General features: G+C 39.8%; 2 protein-coding genes across 23 annotated transcripts in view; one reads left to right on the top strand and one right to left on the bottom strand.

Annotated features, from left to right (window-relative positions):
* The window catches only part of UBE3D (ubiquitin protein ligase E3D), a 234,012-nt gene extending 225,261 nt beyond the window's left edge, over positions 1 to 8,751 (bottom strand). For 3 of the 11 annotated variants that reach the window (XM_078447113.2, XM_078447111.2, XM_078447118.2), the window contains exon 1: positions 5,733 to 5,955. In XM_078447113.2, the coding sequence (XP_078303239.2) occupies positions 5,733 to 5,809 (77 nt within the window). In that variant the 5' untranslated portion in view covers positions 5,810 to 5,955. Of the gene's footprint in view, positions 1 to 5,732; positions 5,957 to 8,453 lie in introns of those variants that run through there. The other 8 variants (XM_078447109.2, XM_078447110.2, XM_078447114.2 and 5 more) reach the window with 5 other exon arrangements.
* DOP1A (DOP1 leucine zipper like protein A) overlaps positions 7,989 to 17,789 on the top strand; it is a 110,942-nt gene continuing 101,141 nt past the window's right edge. For all 12 annotated transcript variants that reach the window (XM_081795753.1, XM_081795757.1, XM_081795756.1 and 9 more), the window contains exon 1: positions 7,989 to 8,117. The gene's annotated coding sequence lies outside the window, so the exon portion shown is untranslated. The remainder of the gene's footprint in view (positions 8,118 to 17,789) is intronic.

Below are 17,789 nucleotides of genomic sequence, written 5' to 3' on the forward strand. Positions count from 1 at the left end.
TGTCTGCCTATGCTACTTGCACTCATAAAGCTAAAGCACTCAGCCTTCTGCCTTCTGGAAGATAAAGAAGTAGTTTCATCCCTGTGATATCCTTGTTCTGTAGTTACTCTGATGATAGCCAGTGAGGTTGTTAAAGTTTGCAGTATTCTTCTCTTCTTTGAATGGTTGAGGAAGGGGAAGGGGAAGAACATCCTCTTTCTTTTATGATAGTGCAGATATGCTAGCTTAAAGTGTATGTTTGCATTTCCTTATAATTAAAATACTGTTCAATTTGTTTTTTATAGACAGGGAAAAATATTTTACATAAATTGACTTCACGATTGAAAACCAGATGCTTTAGGCTGAACCATCATAGCTTCAGACTCAATGTTTTCCTAAATAAAAATGTTAAAGCCTCAAAAAAAAAAAAAAAAAGGAGTAACTTTATGGTGAAGGTAGATATCATCTTATCTACATGCTCAAAGTTAGATGAACTTTAATGGAATAAGTCAAAATCATGTGCTACCTGATAGGATGCAATGAGAACACAGCATCACTTCTGTGATATTCCTGCCAAAGATGTACAACCTGACCCTAATCTTGAGGAAACACGAAATAAACCCAAATAGAAGTATATTCCACAAAACAAATAGGCTGTCATCTTTAAGTGTCAAGATTGTGAAGGTCGAGAAAAACCGTGGAAAGTTTCCAATTTTAAGAGACTAAGGAAGGGCGCCTGGGTGGCTCATTAGGTTGAGCTCCTGACTTCAGCCCAGGTCATGATCACAGGGCTCGCGGGTTTGAGCCCTGCCTTGGGCTTTGCACGGGTGGAGAGGAGCCTAATTCAAATTCTCTGCCCCCCTCCCTACCTCCTCTCTCTGCCCCTCCTACACGCTCTCTCTCAAACATAAATAGACATTAAAAAAAAATAAAAGACTAAGGAAACATGACAATGAAATGCAATGCATGATTCTGACCTGGGTTCTTTTGCTATTATAGATAATACGCGGACATGTGGCAAAACTTGAGCGAGGTCTGAGTGTTAAGACGGCAGTAATGTGTTTTCCAGTTTTGAAGGTTGTGCAGTGGTTATGTATGGGAATGTTCTTGCTTATAGGAAATATACAGTAATATAGTCAGGAGTGACAGTAACTTACTCTCAAGTTTGAGACTGCAAAAACAAAGCGTTTGAGAACTGATTTTCCACCGGTTTGAGACCTGATTTTATATACTTGAGGCTTTCTTCACCGTGCACTTAGATTCTTTCAGGTGTCACACCCTGCTTGAATCTATCCAATGACTGTCATCTCATTCTGAGTACAAGCTAAAATCCTTTCAACGGCCCATTGAGACCCAGTGCTATACTAGAGAAGGTTGCTGAAATTCCAGGCATTTTGCAAACCAGCTGAAGTCACTTTGGTAGACATCATTCACAGTGAAAGTATCTACATCATAACAATCAGTAAATGCTACAAATCAGGAAGATTTTTTTGTGTTTGATTGGTTCCCCTGGAAAGCAGGTTTTTAAACATTTACTAGCATACCCCTGTAAAACCATTTGCTACGTGCTCCACCAGTCCGCCCACCTCTCTCTGAACTAGGCACCCCTCATATTTTCTGTTCTCTCGGAGGGAAATGGTCTTCCAGCAGGTATATAGTTCCAAACTTCTGCCCTTTCAGTTTATTACTCAAGTGCTGCTTTCTCACTTGGATGTAATCTTTTCTCCCTAACCCTTCGTGTTTTATTTTTTTCTACATACTTATCTCCATTTAATATATGATTTGGGGGCTCCTGGGTGGCTCAGTTGGTTAAGCGTCTGACTTTGGCTCACGTCATGATCTCACAGTTCATGGGTTCGAGCCCCGCATTGGACTCTGTGCTGACAGCTCAGAGCCTGGAGCCTACTTTGGATTCTGTGTTTCCTTTTCTCTCTGCCCCTCCCCTGCTTGAGCTCTGTTTCTCTCTCTCAAAAGTAAATAAACATCTGTGTGTGTGTGTGTGTGTGTGTGTGTGTGTGTGTGTTATTTGTTTTGTGTAATTTCTACTCACCTCTCACCCGCTGCCACCATTAGACCGTAAGCTCAATGATAGCCAAGATATTTTTGCTTTTGCTATTGTCACTGTTCACAGCTGTATACCCAGCACTTAGAACTCGAATTTTTGGCACTAGAATAGGAACTCAGTAAACATCTGTGGACTGAATAAATGAATGGCCAAGATTTATCTCAGGAATGCTAAAATAGCTTAATATAAATAGATTTTTCTTATGCAATTCACAGACGTAAAGATGAAAGGAAAACATATGACTATCACAATACATGCAAAAATCATTACAGAAAAAATAGTATCTTTATGATTAAAACCCATAGTAAACTAGGAATACAAAGGAACTATGCAATCTATCACACAGATTTGCCAAAAATTTCATCATACTTAATGATAAAATGCTAGAAACACTTATTTATTTATTATTTTTAAGTAGGTTTCCCACCCAGTGTGGAGCCCAATTGGGGGCTTGAACTCACAATCCTAATATCAATACCTGAGCTGAGACTAAGAGTTGGCTGCTTAACTAACTGAGCCACCCACACGCCTAGAAACACTTAAGATTAGGAACAGGATGGGTGCCTGGCTGGCTCAGTTGGAGGCGCATGCAACTCTTGATCTCGGGGTTGTGAGTTTGAGCCCCATTCTGGGTGCAGAGACTCTGTAAATAAATAAAACTTAAAAAAAAATTAGGGGTGCTTCGGTGGCTCAGTTGGTTAAGTATCTGACTTTGGCTTAGGTCATGATCTCACAGGTCCTGAGTTCGAGTTTTGCATAGGGTAAGCTCGAGCCCCACTTCAGGTGAACTTGAGCCTTGAAGCTTGAGAGCTTCTCTCTCTGTCCCTCATGAGATTCTCTCTCTCCTCATGCCTCTTGCTCACTTGCAACTCTCTCCAAAATAAGAAAAAAAAAAGATTAGGAATAAGAATAAAACTCAATCATATCATTTACATTAACTGAAATAGGTTAAAAAATTTCATTAAAACGCAAATTATCAGAACGTATTCAGAAAAACTCCACCCAGCATATGTTTAAAAAAATTTATATATAGGGGTGCCTGGGTGGCTCAGTAGGTTGAGCGTCTGACTCTTGATTTTGGCTTAGGTCATGATCTCACAGTTCATGAGATCAAGCCCGGTGTCAGGCTCTGTGCTGACAGGGTGGAGCCTGTTTGGAATTCTCTCTCTCCCTCTCTGCCCCTCCCCTGCTCTCTCTCTCTCTCTCTCTCTCTCTCAAAATAAATTAATAACCATTTAAAAAATTTATATGTAAAGACATAGATTAATAGTGAAAGGATAGAAAGATACATGATGGCAAACAGTACAAATGTTTTCTGACAAAGACATTGAGTAATTTCACTGGGAGAAATGGCAGTCTTTTAAACTAATGATGATAGAAAAACTGGACATCCTTACAGGGAAAAAAAAAAAAGGAAATTTGATTCCTATCTTACTCCAAACACAAAAATGAATTCCACCTGTCAAAGCTAAAACTATGTAACTCCTAGAAAATAAACTAAGAGGAAAACTTTACCATCTTGAGGTAGGCAAAGATTTCTTAAGACACAAACAAAACTAATCATTAAAGAAAAAAATGCAACAAACTAAACTTCATTGTAATTAAAATTTTCTGTTCCTGAAAAGACACTATTAAGGAAATGAAAAGGTAAGTTACTGATTGGGAACACGCGTTCACATATTCACAAGGGCATAAATGAGAAAGGTCTTATTTCCAGACTATATAAAGAACTCTTTAAATTTAACAAAGAGACAAACAATCTGATTGTTTTCTAATGACAAAAAATTAGAAGACACTTTCCAAAGGAACATGTGTGAATGACCAAAAGGCAAATGAAAAGGTGCTCAATACTATTAATCAGGAAAATGCAAATTAAAATGACAATGAGATAGCATTTTGTACCATTACAGAATTAGGTCATTTCCTAAGAGAAATGAAAATGTCAACCCACTAAAAGACTTATACAACAATGCTATAGCAACTTTATTCACAATAATCAAGTTCTAGAAAAACACAAAATATCCAGAAATAGAATGGATAAATTGTATATCGATACAATAGAAAACTACTCAGTGAGAAAAAAGAATAGGCGACATGTGCAACGGCATAAATCTCAAAACCACTGTTAAAGGAAAGCCAGAAACGAAAAAAGCACATACTGTATGAATCCATTTATATCCAACCATGGCAAAACTAATCCCTGTTAAAGAAAATCAGAAGAGGGGCGCCTGGGTGGCTCAGTCGGTTAAGCGTCCGACTTCGGCTCAGGTCATGATCTCTCAGTCTGTGAGTTCGAGCCCCGCATCGGGCTCTGTGCTGACAGCTCAGAGCCTAGAGCCTGTTTCAGATTCTGTGTCTCCCTCTCTCTGACCCTCCCCCGTTCATGCTCTGTCTCTCTCTGTCTCAAAAAAAAAAAATAAATAAATAAATAAGCGTTAAAAAAAAAATTTTTTTTAAAGAAAATCAGAAGAGTGGTTGCTTTTGCTTTTACCAGGGGCAAGATGGTGATAAAGTTCAACAGCCAAAGACTATCAGGGACAAACTAGCAAAGTCAGGTTTCTTCACTTGCTTAAACAAGAGAGAGTAGTAACCCAAGGGAACACTGAAGGGCCTCTTTGATGAGAGGAAGCAGGGAGGTTGTCTTTTGTTTTTGTTTTATGTAAGTTTGCGGCTGCTAATAACCCTACAAAGTGGACTGGAATTGGAGACTTGTCTGAACTTATGATTTAAGAGGTAGCGGGAGAAACAGAAGAAAAAGAGAAGGGTAATAAATATCATCCCCATTTGACAAGGGGAAAAGTTCAGATTAAGCAATTCTGCCCTTGTGAAGAAGCTAGAATTTGAATTCAATTCTCATGCCAAATCCCAAACTGCTACACCTATACTTGGCAAATATAAGGAAAAGAAAGATGGGCATCAATCTACTTCAGAGTGGCTCTGTGTAGTAAAAGTTTCAGGATTTTAACATCTAATTTACTCTACTTGAAACAGCAGTCACAAGGGAACAATCGAGGGGACCACATACTACCAAACAAGCAAAAAAAGAGGACATTTCTCCTAAAAGTTTGTTATAGTGAATAACGAAGTCAAACGTTTGCTGACTTCTCACTGGAACGCAGAATATGAATGAGCTCCAATAAGAAGCCTGCAACCTTTGTTAGTCGTTCAATGAACGTCTCAGTTTTTCTGCAGAGAACGCTGTGGACAAAAAACAAAAAACAAAAAACAAAACAAAAAAAATCTCGAGTTTATTTACAAAATAAGAAGCTCTCACATTGGAACTTATCCTCTAGTGAGGATCCCAAAAAGAAACAGGCACGGCATTTTTTGCACTGCTTGTGGAAAGGCCGGATACTGTTATATCAGCGATCCTCAAACTTCAGTGTGTATTCTGACTCCTGGAAAGCGTGTTAAAACACAAGTTCTGATTCAGCAGGTCTGGTGTGGGGCTGAGACTGCATTTCTGAAAAGCTCCTGGTGATACCGAGATTACCAGTGAAGGGGTGGGGGGGACTAAAAGCACAAGGGATGGGAAGAGAAGCTCCACTTTGAGTAATGGAACAGGCTCTAAGCAACTGGCAAGAACTCCAAACCCCGTGCTTTTGAGGCAGGCGGAGGCTCCCGGGCCAGCAGAAACGCAGGCTACGCACGGCACGTCGGAGCCCCACACGCCCAGCGCCGGCCTTACCCCAGGATCAGCAGCGCGCTCCGCAGCTGTGTCCGCACCTCCAGGAACACGGGCGTCCCCGCGGCAGTCGTCGCCATGGCCGCCGCCCGGCCGCAGCTTCTGGCGAAGCGGAGCCACCACGGCCAGGAGCGGCTGCACGTGCGGCGGTGGCGGCCGCACAGGCCTCCCAGACCGGATCGCTGGGCGGACACAGCCCGCCAGCCCACAGCGCCGCCTGCCGGGTGGAGAGCGCGCTACCGCGAGGACTAGACCCGGCAACGTGAGCGTTTTCAATTGTGGGCCTCGGGTCTGAGTGGTCACAAAGGTGGGCAGGGAGAACCAAACGGTTCTCCCACTCTTCTCCGTGTGGGCGTGGCCAGGTGCGTTAGTCTCCCAGGACAGGACCTTAAAAATCGGAGCCGAGTACACTCCTTTGACTAGCTAGGGTAGAAATAAGGCTGGAAGAAAGGGAGATGACCGAGGGAGGTGGTATAGAACTGGCACTGACCCCTGGAGGCCTGAGAGCAGATTTCTCCACCCCAAACATACAATCTGGTTTCGTTTTTTAATAAAGTACAGTATCTTTTTTTATGAACTGTGGTCTGTCCTTTGCTAGCTCTCCTCTAAGGCAACAAACGTCCGAGATTGATTTGGCATTGCTTCTCGATTTAGGCACAGTTGCTCCAAGATGCAAACAGTTGCAAAAATGTAAGAAGTTTTCTGTTACCGATGCAGAAAGGAGTGTGGTTAAATCAAGTGTCATGAATCATAGCATTAACCATTCCTATAACCTTTGAAAACAGGAAGATGAGAATGATCCGCATATACATTTCCACTCCCCATATTTTGTATAAATAAAAACTTATTCACAGAAGTCATAATCTTATTACAACTAGAAGATAATTTTGGAAAGTTTGACATAGTAAAGAAAACGATCTACTATAATGTAAATAAAATGGGGAAATATTAAAATGTAAAGCTATAGTGGTGGACTTACAATGAGAATTTTAATGTTTATTTCTGAGGGAGAGAGAATATGAGTGGGGAAGGGGCAGAGAGAGAGGGGGGGAGACACAGAATTGGAAGAAGATTCCAGACTCTGAGCTGTCAGCACAGAACCGGAAGCCGGGCTCAAACTCACAAACGGTGATATCATGACCCTGAGAACATGACCTGAGCCCAAGTCTGAAGCTCAACCTACTGAGCCACCCAGGAGCCCCAATAAGAATTTTAAAAGCAAGAGGCTGGGGGCACCTGGCCGACTTGGTGGATGGAACATGCCACTTTTGATCTCAGGGTTGTAAATTGGAGCACCACATTGGGTGTAGAGATAACTTATAAATAAAATCTTACAAAAAAAAAAAAAGCAGAAGCTTTTAGTTCTTAAAAACAGAAACGATGTATTTCCGAATATAAATTAAGAAAATCGTGCTTACTGATTGCTTCTTAATTTGAAGATTTTCCAAATAAATAATAAATCCACTTTAGAGATACTATTTTAAGACAGTTTTCTAAAGTTAAGTATTTGCTGTTTCAAAGCTTATTGTGTTGCTTCACAAATTCCTGTTTTCATCACAATAATTCAAAATCATGGATGGAGGTAACAATGCAGTTAAACAATTGTATTTACTACTATTCCACCTCAAATAATGGTGATCATAGGTGTTGATTTTAACTCCTAATATCTTCCACCTTTAATTCTCAAGGCTATTGAGTCTTAAATACAGACACATTATATTGAAATATTTAAGTCTTAGCACAGCATGTGCTTCATACTTGGCGTTTGGTTCTTTTTAAAGATTGCTATATTTCATATATATTCACACATTTATAAAACATAAAATCAGTCTTTTTTTTCTGTGATCCTACGGTTTAGGCAAAACTGCAACTTCCTTGTAGTAACTACATGATTTAGAGAGACATAAACTCAAAATGGTTCCAAATCTGATAACAACTATTTATCTCCTAACTTCACCAGTCTCTAACTTCTTCTGGGCCTCAAGTTCCTCATATGAAATATTGAAGAATAGTTTAAATAGCACTTAAGTGATTGTTTAAATAATATTAAAAGCTGTTCTCAATTCCTAGCATTCCTGCCAACTCCTCATTAAGATGCCCCTGGTGCTGGAAAGTTGAAAACACCTGCTATTCACTTTCCAGGCCCATCCATCCCCATAGTTGGTGGCCCAACAGTCCGCTCGAGGGCGCTGTGGCGACAGCTAGAGCCGAGAGGCGAAGCACGGACCGGGGGCGGGGATCCAGGGGCCGTCGACGTCGACGCCGGCGTGAGCGCGGGCGCGGTGCACGCTGGGAGCTGTCACTAGGCCCTTCGGCTCCCGGCCTCCGCGTCGTTGCCGCGGTTGCCAGGAGAGCGGCGCCGGCGGGGAGCGGCCGAGCCCACGGCAGGTAACAGCGTCCCCGCCCCCAGCGCGGTCGCGAGGCCGGCTGCCGGCCCTGAGCGGTCTCCTCGGCCTGGCCTGTTCCGGAGCTGCGGGGACGCCCCGCCGGGCAGGCTCTGTGGCGTCGGGGGTGTTGCCGCCTCGGCCCCGCCTGGAGCTTGGAAGCCGGCCGGTCGCCCTCCGGTTTCCGGAGAGGCGCGAGCTGCGCGGGGATCGGCGGGCCGGGGCTGGGCGGACGCTCGAGGGCGGCCCCAAGGCAGTGGGGCCTCCTGCGCGGGGGCCCAGCGGTGCGCAAGGTTGGGGGTGGAGGTCGCACCTGTGCGATAAAGGCGCACGGACTAACCTCTTTGTTGGTGGAATCCAGGCTTCGTGCCTTCTCATTCATCTGGTGGGTTCTTTTAAGATTGAGGAGACACGAATGCCAGCTATAGTTAAGGTTCCATGTGGGGGTTGGAAAGGAGTGCAGAAGTTTTTTAGAGGAAGTCAGGTTAGTCATAAGGAAGTTGTTAACTATTATCACCTTTGATTCTCAAGCCTTTTAAAGTTGCAGCATAACAATAGTTACTTGTTCAGTCTCTTCCATTCTTCACTCCTACCCGGAGGGGGGAGTGGCCCACAACGATACTTATTTAAAGCTGGAAGAATTGTGTTTCTGAACACTATAATGTATAGTTCTAAGGAGTTTGAGAACTATATTGTGATAATCTGATTTGGAGACCATAGTTAAAGCAATGAAAACATTTTTTTGATAATTACAAAAAAGATAGGAAACTAAGTGTTTGCCTGACAGATAAGCTCAGAATTGTTCAAAGACAGAAATCTCTCAATTTTGATGTTCTTGGCTCCCTTCTACACAGACAGAAGATCTAGTATGTTATCATGGATAGCATATGTTGACATTATATGCTAAGAAATTCACCATCTCATAACATAGTGATTTAGTTGCGCTAAGTTATAACAAGAGTAAACTAAAACCAGTTGTACAAATGCTTTATTTTAGTGATCACTTTAAGCTGCTACTCCAAATGAAATCATTCCCCATTAGTACCAAACAATAGTAAATTTCCAGGTGGGCCTAGTTATTAAGGAAACCAGGTCTTGAAGGAAGAATTAAAAATGCCTGAGTACACAAATCAGAAAATGTGACACCATAGCCAGAATGTTAAACGTAAATTAAATGTTTGACTATATAGAGTTTAAAGAGTCTTATTTTGTAGTTAAAGTAGTAGAAAGAGCGATGGCCTAGGAAGTAAAGATTTTGTTCAAATCCTTTGTTCTCCTAAAGAAATGTTATCTCTCTAATCAGTTTTGTCATCTGTAAGGTAATTTCATAAGATCAAAATTTTCCAAATTGATGTCTCCCTTTGAACACTCTTCTCAATCCATCAATAGCCTTACTGCCCCAAAACAGTGTTCCATGGCAAATGATTTAGGGGTGCATTGGTTAAATCAGTTTTAACTTCTGATTTGCTTTTAACTGCAGGATTTCTCAAAACCTTTACTACTATGCTCATATGCATATAAATCTTCGGGGGAAGGTTATCAAAGCATTTTCTAAACTTACCTGGCCAGAAAGCCTATTTTCTCTCTCTTTTTTTTTAATTGTCACATTGGCTTCCGTACAACACCCAGTGCTCATCCCAACAAGTGCCCTCTTCAGTGCCCATCACCCACTTTCCTCTCTCCCCCACTCCCCCATCAACCCTCAGTTTGTTCTCTGTATTTAAAGAGTCTCTTGTGGTTTGGCCAACCTGTTAACATTAGAAATATAATCACATAGAATACCAATTTGAAAATTACTATACAGATCTTCCTCAACTTATAGGGTTGTGTCCCTGTAAACGCATCATAAATTGAAAATATCATAATTTGAAAATGCGTTTAATACATTTAACGTATGTTAAAAATGCTCAGTGTACAAGGGACACCTGGGTGTCTCAGTCAGTTAGGCCTCTTTGGCTCAGGTCATGATCTCACAGTTCGTGGGTTTGAGCCCCCATCAGGTTCTGTACTGATAGCATGGGAGCCTAGAGCCTGCTTCAGATTGTGTCTCCCTCTCTCCCTGCCCCTCCCCAGTTGCCCTCTGTCTCTCTCTCTATCAGTATACTTACATTGACCTACAGTTGGGCAAAATTAACACAAAGCACATTTTATTATAAAAGTTTTGAATATCTCATGTAATTTATTGACTACTATGCTAAATGAAAAAGAGAATAATTGCGTGGATAAAGAATGGTTGTAAGTATATCAGTGGTTTGCCATCATGATTGTGTGACTGGGAGCTGTGACTTGCTGCCACTGTGAAAAATTATAAATCAGACTCTAATAAGATGGGACTGCCTATATCTGAGCTGCGTCTTCTTTCAACTCTAAAATTCCCTACGTTGTGCTTTTTATTTAGCTTTCAGTTTAAGCTTTCTGGGGCATGAAGATCTAGTGACAACTCATTGGTATAACAAAAGGCTTATATTTTCCTTAATAAAATATTAAAGATGCACATAAGTTTCTATGTACTTTAATGCTTTAATTTATGGCAGAAGATTATCTTTTTCTGGTCTCTTGATGCTTTTCTTGAATCATAATTCATGTTTTGAATTTAATTTTATGGTTAAGTCATTGATTTTATTAAGAATGGCATTATAAAGTTCCAACAAGACTTGTTGATAATGGCATTTTTTTTTTTACTATGATTGAGTTCCCTCGCTAGTCGTGAGTTCTTAAACTATGAAATGTAATAAAAGCCATTGGAAATGTTCTTAATCATTACTGATTTTAAGAGCTTAGATCATTAGAAGGGGTTCAAGGTTAAAACATAAATTCTAAGGTAGTCTTTTCTGAGTTGCTTACAAACAGGATGTAAGTGTTGAATGCAGTCTTAAATTATTTTGCTAAATTCTGTCAGGTGTCACTAGCACACAGTGTGGCTACTTTAACTGATACTTTGTTAGGAATGATTGCTATTAATGTGCTCCTTTGTTTGAGGGGGTCAGGAGGTAAGCCTTAATTCAGGTAAATTTTCTCTATGAAATGCAACTGTCAAGAAGTAAATAGCTGCAGTTTTTGTTTAATGGCTTACCGGTTTGCTGCTGTTGTTGTTGTTATTTTGTGGTTTTGGTTTGGTGTGTGTGGGTGTGTGTTTTGGGGTTTTTTTTGTTTCTCTTTTTACAATTTTTTTTTAAGCTGTCTCCACATCAGTGTGGGGCTCGAACTCACAACCCTGAGATGAAGAGTCGCAAACTCTACCTACTGAGTCAGCCAGGTGCACCATAGTTTACAGTTTTTATTGAAAATTTATGATATGAAAGTAAGTTCTTTTGATTCCCTTGTCTTTAAATGGTGATGTCCATTTTCTCTGTATTGTCTTTACCTATTTACCTCTCCTTCTCCAAGCTATTCCAAGCCTAAAATATCAATGATTTTTTTTTTTTTTTTTTATTGCACAGGTCAAAGACATTGTATCAAATTTAAGAAAAATTTTACATATAACGTGCATTCATTTTGTGTCTACATTGTATACACACCCAGGTAACCAGCACAATCAAGATTTGGAACAGGCCACCACTTAGGCCTGTATTGTTAGGTTTTTGCTTCCTCCAAACACATGCTGCCCCTGTCTTGGCATGTCTACATCATACTACCCTCGCTCCAATGCCACCTTGTCTGTGGATCTTTTTTTTTGATTACCTCATTTTGAAGTAATTCTCTTCTGACTTTCCTGTTAGCATTTATCATTCTTGTCTATCCTTAATGGCGAAACCAATGGCACGTTCATAGTAGGCACCTGTATTTATTTGTTGACCAAATGGTGAGTGTAGTATTTCTCGAACTTCAGTCATTTTTCTATCTTCAGAACTTTGGCCATATCTGCATACTTCCTGTATACTTATTTGTAGTTATTAACATAATTTTAAAGAAAACTTGAAATAACCACCATAAATAGAAAGTAGGGGTGTGTCTGGGTGACTCATTTAATCATCCGACTTCGGCTCAGGTCATGATCTCACAGTTTGTGAGTTCAAGCCCCGCATCAGGCTCTGTGCAGAGCCTGCTTTGAGTTCTGTGTCTCCCTCCCTCTCTGCCCCTGGCTCACCCCTGCTCACCCTCTGTCTCTCTCAAAAATAAATAAACATTTAAAAATTCTTAAAAGTAGGTATCGCTTGCCATAAACAGAAGATAGACATAAAGATGAAAATAATGGAAACAAAAGTGTTGTTAAATTCTAGAAAGTATTGGCCATTGAACACTGTTCTTTGTTTAAAGGAGAGATAAGCAAGAATTAGAGGTGTTGATAACATTCTGCCATCAATCTGAGAACTTCCTGATGCAGTCAGGAACTGCAAGAGAATGAAGACGGAATAAATCCCTCACTGATTCAGTGTCACTTAGCGCATTACTTGGACCCCATAAAATCATCTCACATCTGATTGGTGGCCAAAATTTGGGGAGATAGTGGATTCATCAGGGCCTGAATTCTTTAGAATTTCATCTGTGGAAGAATTTGGAAATATAGCCTCAATTGCAAATTAAAAGGTGTACTAGAGTTTGAGTTAACTTCAAAAAATAATTTAAACTTTATGATCATTACTGAATTAGGTAAGTTTCTATTTTTTTTCCAAAAAAATGTCTTTAATGTTACTAATGTTACTTTTATAGATAAAACATCCACCTTTTTAAACTAGTACCTTAGCTGTAAGATAAACCTTCGAATATAAAGAAATAAATCTAAATCTAAAAGTCAGTGAGAGCCTTTAAATGACAAAGTGATGAGTGTTGATTCAGGAGTGATGAAATGTTGATACTATGTTTATCTGGCAATAGCTCCTATAAGCATGGATGAGGTAATAAACTTAATATAATACCTTCTTCTTCCTCTCTTCGCTTTTTAAGTTTGAGCTATATTTTAGTATTTCCATCCTACAGAAGACATTTCTAGACTTTTTTTTCTTCTGAGGCAATGAAAAATTCTCCTCTCTTATGGAAAGAGTGTAATGTGAACAGACAGAAAATAAATTCCCTACTCTTGTTCTGTAAAATACATCCTGTATTTCAACTTGCTGTGGTTATTTTTAGGCTTACATCGGTATTATGAGCTTCATGTTTAAATTACCATTATTTTGTGTTCACAAACCAAGAGTTCGGGTAAATAAATCATTTAGTTTGGTGTTACTGATTTCCAAAAGCCAATTTACCTAAATGGTAACACTTAGTTTATCAGTATACACAATAATTTGCTACTCAACCAGAGGTCACATTGCTGTTAATCTCAGGTTCTGGGATACAACCTCCATTTGGAAGTAAGAAAAGAGCCCTTTGGATGAATAGTCTTTATTTCATAAAAGATTTCACCCGAACAAGTAGTTTATTTCCTATGTCTCTACTAGAAAATCAGCATAGAAGCAATGCATGTAAAACTCTTAGCACTTGAAAGTAATACTGACTATAATCAGAAGAACTATAAAAGCATAGCAGTCCTTTAAATTATACAGGTAAATAACCTTACGTTTCCATTTGCTTTTGTTTGTGCTGTATCAGCTACTTGAAACACTTAGGATATGTTATGATCAATCAGATTTTCCAAATAGCTGGAACTCTTGTTTATTATATACCACAAATGCCATCCCAGTCTGCTATGATACTTTCTGCTTGTCTTCAGCATGATGCACTTTGCCCAGTGGCTTTTCGTATCCACTTAACACATGTCTTACAATATCTTGATTTTAAAATTTCCTGGACAGTTTTTCTCCTGAGGAAAAATATAGAATGTAGTACTTGCTTTAAAGTTAGTGTCTGTCATTTTGGAAGAAAAATAAATATTAAGCGACTTCTATTTTGTATACCAGCAATTCCATAAATGTTACCACCAGTTGATCAGGAGTCTACTCTTAAGCCTGAGTGAGGGGTTCTGGCAACACGATTATTTTTTTCTTTTGTTTTATTTATTTTTTGAGAGAGAGTTAACACGTGTGCAAGTTGGGAGGGGCAGAAAGCAAGGGGGACAGAGGATCTGAAGCAGGCTCTGCACTGACAGCAGGGAGCCCAGTGTGGGGCTCAAACTCACGAACCATGAAATCATGACCTGAGCTGAAGTCAGGCACTTAACAGACTGAGCCACCCCGGTGCCCCCAAGATGATTATTTTTATGGCACCTGTCATTTTATTAGAAGGTGTCCCAAGCGTCCCTGATGTTAGTGATTTGAGGTTGCGTGTTAGTTTTATGTGATGCGGTAACTACTGTTTTTATTACGTGTTTTAAGTTATAGAGCATGGATTGTTGATAGATTCCTTCACTTTGCCAAAAGTTTTTATTTTGATGTAGTCCCAGTATTTTCTTTCCATTGCCAGTAGAAACACATCTAGAAAAACGTTGCTGTGTCCAGTGTCAGAAATTACTACCTGTGTTCTCTTCTAGGATTTTTATGGTTTTAGGTCTTTAGTCCATTTTATTTTTGTGTATGGTATTAGAAAGTGGTCCAGTTTCATTCTCTTACATATAGTTATCACGTTTTCCCAGCACCATTTATTGAAGAAACCTTCCCTCATTGTCTATTCGTGCCTGTTTTGTTACAGATTAACCATATAAACATGGGTTTAATTCTGGCCTCTCTGTTCTGTTTCATTGATCTATGTGTCTGTTTTTATGCCAGTACTGTACTGTTTTTATTACTAGAGCTTTGTAGTACATCTTGAAATTTAGAATTGTGATACCTCCAACTTTATATCAGTAAGGGGTTAATATCCAAAATATATAAAGAATTATACAACTCAACACCAAAAAAACCCCATACAATCCCATGAAAAAACGGTCAGAAGATCTGAATAGATTGTTGTTCAAAGAAGATGTACAGATGGGCAACAGACACATGAAAAGATGCTCAACATCAATAATCATCAGGGAAACACAAATCAAAACCACAATGAGATATCACCTTATACCTGCCAGAATGGCTAAAATAAAAAAGACAAATAATCACTGTTGATGAGGATGTGGAGAAAAAGGAATCCCTGTGTACTATTGGTGGGAATGCATATGGGTATAACCACTGTGGAAAACAGTGTGGAGGTCTCTCAAAAATTAAAAACACAAATACCATATGATCTAGTAATTACACTACTGTGTATTTACCAAACAAATGAAAACACTAACTTGAAAAGATATATGCACCCTATGTTTATTGCAGCATTTTTTATAACAGTCAAGATATGGAAGCACCCTAAGTGTCCACTGATAATTGGATAAGGAAGATGTGGTGCATAATACACACACGATGGAAAATTATTTGGACTTTGTCTTTTTGCAACAACATGGATAGACCAATAAAGGGTATTATGCTAAGTGAAATAAGTCAGGCTGAAAAAGATAAATATCCTATGATTTCACTCATGTGGAATCAAAAGAAACAAATGAACGAACAAACAAAAACCAGAATCAGACCTACAGAGAACTGATGGTTGCAGGAGGGGTGGGGGTGGGAGAATGGTAAAATAGGTAAAGGGGAGTGGAGATGTAGGCTTCCAGTTGTGGAATGAACAAATCACTGGAATAAAAGGCATACCATGAGGAATATAGTCAATGATATTGTAGCCGTGTTGTGTGATGACAGGTGGTGGCTACATTTGTGGTCAGCACACCGTAATGTGTAAACTTGTCAAATACCTGAAACTAATGTAACATTGCGTGTCAGCTGTACTTAAATTGTTTTGGGGTGCCTGGGTGGCTCGGTAGGTTAGGCGACAGACCTCAGCTCAGGTCATACCTTGCAGTCTGTGGGTTCAGGCCCTGCATTGGGCTCTGTGCTGACAGTTCAGATCCTGGAAGCTGCTTCAGATTCTGTGTCTCCCCGTCTCTCTGCCCCTTCCTCACTCACACTGTCTCTCTCAAAAAGAAATAAATATTAAAAAAATTTTTAATTGTTTGGAATAAAAGAGGAAAATATTTTGAGAATAAACTTTTTAGTCATCTATGGCTGCACAGATTATCCCAAAACATAGTGACTTAAAACAATAAAACCTCTCAGAGTTTCATTCAGAAGGATTTGAGGGAGCAGTTTGGCTGTGAGGTTCTGACTTCAGTTTTGTGAGGTTGCAGTCAGATGTTGGCCTGAACTGCTGTCATCTTTAGGTTTGATTGGGGTTGGAGAAACCCTTTCCAAAGTGGGTCACTCACATACTAGCAAGTTGTTGCAGGCTGTTGAAGGGAGGCCTGAGTTTCTCTCTGGAGGGCAACTTGAAGTGTCCTTATCACATAAGGCTAGGTTGCCCCAGAATGAGTGATCCAAGAGATATCACATAGACCAGCAGTGATTTTGTGTAAGAGGTGTGACTATATAACAGTATGAATATCAGGAGTTGAGGATCATTGGAGGTCATCCTGGAAGCTAGCTACCACACGAATGTATAAAGAATTACAGCTCAGCAACAAAAAGACAACCAATTAAACGAGGAAAGACTTAAATAGACATTTCTCCAAAGATTATATACAAATGGCCAAAGCATATGAAAAGGTTTTCAGCATCATTGATTATTAGAGAAATGTAAGTCAAAGCTGTGTTGAGATACCACCTCACTCCCATTTGAATGGCTACTATCAAAAAACTGAAGCGTGTTGGCAAGGATGTGGAGAAATTAGAAGCCTTCTGCAATGTTGGTGGAAATGTAAAATGGGCAATCCCTATCAAAATAACACCAACATTCTTCACAGAGCTAGAACAAACAATCCTAACATTTGTATGGAACCAGAAAGACCCCAAATAGCTAATGCAATCCTCCAAAAGAAAACCAAAGCTGAAGGCATCCCAATTCTGGGACTTCAAGCTGTATTACAAAGCTCTAATCATCAACACAGTATGGTACTGGCACAAAAACAGATACATAGACCAATGGAATAGAGAACCCAGAAATGGACCCACAGATGCATGGCCAACTAATCTTTGACAAAGCAAGAAAGAGTATCTGATGGAAAAAAGACAGTCTCTTTACTAAATGGTGCTGGGACAACTGGACAGCAACATGTGAAGAATGAACCTGGGCCATTGTCTTACACTGTACACAAAAATAAACTCAAAACAGGTGAAAGACCTAAATGTAAGATAGCCATCAAGATCCTAGAGGAGAAAGCAGGCAACAACCTCTCTGACCTTGGCTACAGCAACTTCTTACTTGACATGTCTCTGGAGGCAAGAGAAATAAAAGCAAAAATGAACTATTGGGACCTCATCAAGATAAAAAGCTCCTGCGCAGCAAAGGAAACCGTCAACAAAACTAAAAGGCAACTGACAGAAAGGGAGAAGATATTTGCAAATGACATTTCAGATAAAGGGTTAGTATCCAAAATCTATAAAGAACTTATCAACCTCAACACCCAAAAAACAAATAATCCAGTAAAGAAATTGGCAAAAGACACTAATAGACACTTTTCTAAAGAAGATATCCAGATGGCTAAACATGGAAAAATGTTCAACATCACTCATCATCAGGGAAATACAAATCAAAACCACAATGAGATACCACCTTACACCGTCAGAATGGCTAACATTAACAACTCAGGCAACAACAGATGTTGGCGAGGATGCAGAGAAAGAGGAACCCTTTTGCACTGCTGGTGGGAATACAAACTGGTGCGGCCACTCTGGAGAACAGTATGGAGGTTCCTCAAGAAATTAAAAATAGAACTACCCTTCAA

This window comes from Panthera onca, chromosome B2, assembly GCF_046562875.1.
Source record: "Panthera onca isolate mPanOnc1 chromosome B2, mPanOnc1 haplotype 2, whole genome shotgun sequence".
In the NCBI taxonomy this organism is placed as follows: Eukaryota; Metazoa; Chordata; class Mammalia; order Carnivora; family Felidae; genus Panthera; species Panthera onca.